This window comes from Pinus tabuliformis, chromosome 9 (assembly GCF_031772625.1).
Source record: "Pinus tabuliformis cultivar Carrire ecotype Pingquan chromosome 9, CPIR1, whole genome shotgun sequence".
NCBI classification, from domain to species: Eukaryota; Viridiplantae; Streptophyta; class Pinopsida; order Pinales; family Pinaceae; genus Pinus; species Pinus tabuliformis.
Window position 1 is genome coordinate 1,482,027,148 of NC_142307.1, and position 3,394 is coordinate 1,482,030,541.

A 3,394-nucleotide genomic window follows, 5' to 3' on the forward strand; every position below is an offset into this window, starting at 1 on the left:
GGAGAAGAGCGGGGCTCACCAAAAAATCAGTAAGTAATGATTTTGGTCTCTTGGAATTGTAGGGGGCTAGGCTCCTCTTTAAAAGCAAATGCAGCTCGGGACTTAATCACTCATGAGCAGCCAGACCTTTTCCTAATCCAGGAGACCAAAATGACCAACCAAGACTTTCAAATCCTCACAAAAAGATATAAAAACTTCGCAGGTACAGCAACAGATTCAGTGGGTGCCTCAGGAGGCATAGGTACTTTATGGAACAAGAAAAAATGGGACCTCATCAACCAAAATTCTTCCAACTGGTGGGTCAGAACCGACATGAAAAATAAAATATCAAAAGAAGAATACACAGTCCTCAATATCTACGCCCCGAACCAATTCAGGGATAAGGCATATTGCTGGGAATCCATCAACTCAGAGCTGCAGATCTCCCAAGACAGGAATATAATTATGGGTGGCGACCTGAACCTAATCAGGAACATCGAGGAAAAAATAGGAGGGAAATTCCTCGCTGATCCTTCAAGAGATTTTTTGGAAGCAATAATAGAGACACACAAACTCATTGATATCCCCCCTAACAATGGCAAATATACATGGTCCAACAAGAGAGCAGGAATCCACAACATTAAAGAGATACTGGATAGGATACTAATCCATGAAAGAATTGTAACAGGTTTCTCCTCAGTGAAAAGAAAAATAGTTCATGCCACAGCCTCATACCATAAGCCTGTGGTTCTGATTCTCGACAACGGAAGAAATCTTGGTCCTCTACCTTTCAAACACAACAAAATTTGGGACACCAAAGAGGGCTTCAGAAACCTCATCAAAGAACATTGGAGTAAGGAAATCATCGATTCACCCCACTACATTTGGGAATCAAAACTAAAATCCTTAAGAGCTGCGATTAAACAGTGGGCCAAAGAGAACGCAGCAATCGAAAACAAAAAAAGAATCGAGCTACACAGGCAAGTGGAGCAATGGAACCAGGAGAAAGAGGATCACCTTATCTCAAAGGAAGAAAAATCCCAGAAAACGAAATGTTCAGTGAACTCTACAGGCAGAATAGAGAAGAGGAAGAAGGAGCAGAGACAGAAATCGAGGTGCCTTTGGCTCAGAGCTGGAGACAAAAACACCTCCTTCTTTAATAATAATCTTAAGATTAGAAGAGCTGGGAATCAAATCGATAAAATCACCGCTGATGGGAAAGAACTCAGTGAACAGGAGGAAATCAAAACAGCAGTGTACATCCACTTCAAATCCCTCTTATCAACAGACCCCCAGTATAGGGACAGCGTGGATTTCCTTCAGCCAGTTGAGCGCAAAATTTCTAAGCATCAAAATAGATAATTGGAGCAGGATGTTACGGAGGAAGAAATAAGGTTGGCTCTGTTTAGCATGCAGCTGGACAAGGCCCCCGGCCCGGACGGCTTCACTGCTGTCTTTTACAGGAACCACTGGGACATTATAAAAAAAGACTATGTTAGGATGGTCAAAAACATCTTTAAAAAAAATAAGATGGGAGAGAACACCAAAACCTCACATCTGGCGCTTATTCCCAAAGATCCCAACCCCCTCTCTTTTGAGCGTTTCAGACCTATCTCTCTTTGCAATGTCTCCTACAAAATAGTAACCAAAATCCTAGCAAATAGACTGAAAAAGCTCCTACCTTTCCTTATATCAGAAAACCAAGGTGGATTCGTCCCTAAGAGACAAATAACGGACAATGTAATTCTGATCCAAGAAGCAATTCACAGCAGCATCAATAGAAAGGAAAGAGGTATGATTATAAAATTTGATATGGCAAACGCCTTTGACAGGGTCAATCATCAATTCCTTACAGAGGTCCTCAAGAAGTTTGGAATTTCTAGCAAATTTATAAGCACCATTATGGAGTGCATCTCAAACCCCTGGACAGCCCCTCTAATAAATGGCAGACCCAGTCGCTACTTCAGAAGCACAAGAGGATTGAGACAAGGTTGCCCCCTCTCTCCCTTCCTATACATCATCATGGCAGAAACCTTGAGCATCCATCTGGAAAATCTTCAAAAACAAAGGAGATCACAGGGATCAGCATAGCGAGAGGGATAAAAGAAATCAATCATTCGCTCTTCGCAGATGACACCCTTTTAATAGGGGGAGCTTCAAGCTTAATGGCAAGAAGATTTAAAAGAACTTTGGACACCTTCCTGGCAGTCTCAGGGGGATTGCTAAACAACAGGAAATGCAAAATCTACACGTGGAATGTCCCCCTCCACATCATGTAAAGAATCTCCTTGATCATGGATATTTCAATTCAAAGGAACTGGAGCCACTTCTCATATCTGGGTCTGCCCCTGGCAAAAGTAACAGTCAAGTCTGAGATATGGATTAAGCAAATCGAAAAAATGAGAGGGCTCCTACAAAGTTGGGGGCTGTCCTGGCTAAATCTGGCGGGTAGAACCACCCTCATAAAGGCTCTCCTCTCAGCCCTTCCCATATATCAATATGTTGTCACTCTGGCCCCTGCCAGCATCCACAAGCACATGGAGTTAATCATGAGAAGTTTCCTATGGCAGGGAGGGAAGCAAGACTCAAAAAAATTCAGCCTTGTCAGATGGGACCAAGTTACCCTCCCTTTCGAAAAAGGGGGCCTAGCAATCAAAATCCCAAGCCTTTCCAACAAAGCGATGGGATTCAAGTTGGTGTGGAGAATGCTAACGGGAAAAGGCTCTTGGTGGGTCGAGGCCATTAAAAGGAAATACCTCAATGGGCTGAACTCCAATGTCCTCACTGAAGTAATTGTGGAAAGGCCTTGCACTCCAGTTTGGAAACTTATTAAAAAAGTCCTCCCTCAAATCAAAAATCACATCTCTAAGTCGTCTGGGAATGGCAAAGAAATAAACATATGGATGGACAGAATCATGGGATCGGAGCCAAGAAATCTTCTACAGCAGTTCAGTGCTTTGAAATTATGGATGGAGGCCAAAAATTTGCAATCTTTATTTGACATTTCAATTTGGGAGCACAACACTTGGTTAACTTGGAAGGATCTCCATCTTCCAAATAATCTTAGAAAGCAATGGGCAGACCTCAAGATCTCTCTGACGGGATCAGCTCCCCTAAACAAAGATGCTTGTGACAGTGTCATCTGGGATCCTAGCGGAGGAAATTTCACTGTAAAAGATGGGTACAAACTTCTACAGTCAAACCCCACCCTTGGCAACTGGAATCTTCGATCAGTTGTGTGGAACACTGAATGCCTTCCAAAGATAAAATTCTTTGCCTAGACCCTTCTCAAAGGAAAGATTCTCACGGCCGAGAACCTCAAAAAAAAGAGGAATACATGGTCCCTCAATTTGCTGCCTCTGCTGCGCTGAGGAGGAGAGTACTCAACACCTCTTCTTAGAATGCCCATTTGCTC

At 42.9% G+C, this 3,394-nt stretch overlaps 1 protein-coding gene across 1 annotated transcript; it reads left to right on the forward strand.

Annotated features, from left to right (window-relative positions):
- The first annotated feature begins 312 nt into the window (after positions 1–312).
- LOC149154218 (uncharacterized) lies at positions 313–1,341 on the forward strand. The gene has a single exon (XM_089444081.1). It carries the CDS (start codon positions 313–315, stop codon positions 1,339–1,341), a length of 1,029 nt encoding a protein of 342 aa, XP_089300207.1.
- Positions 1,342–3,394: the final 2,053 nt, after the last annotated feature.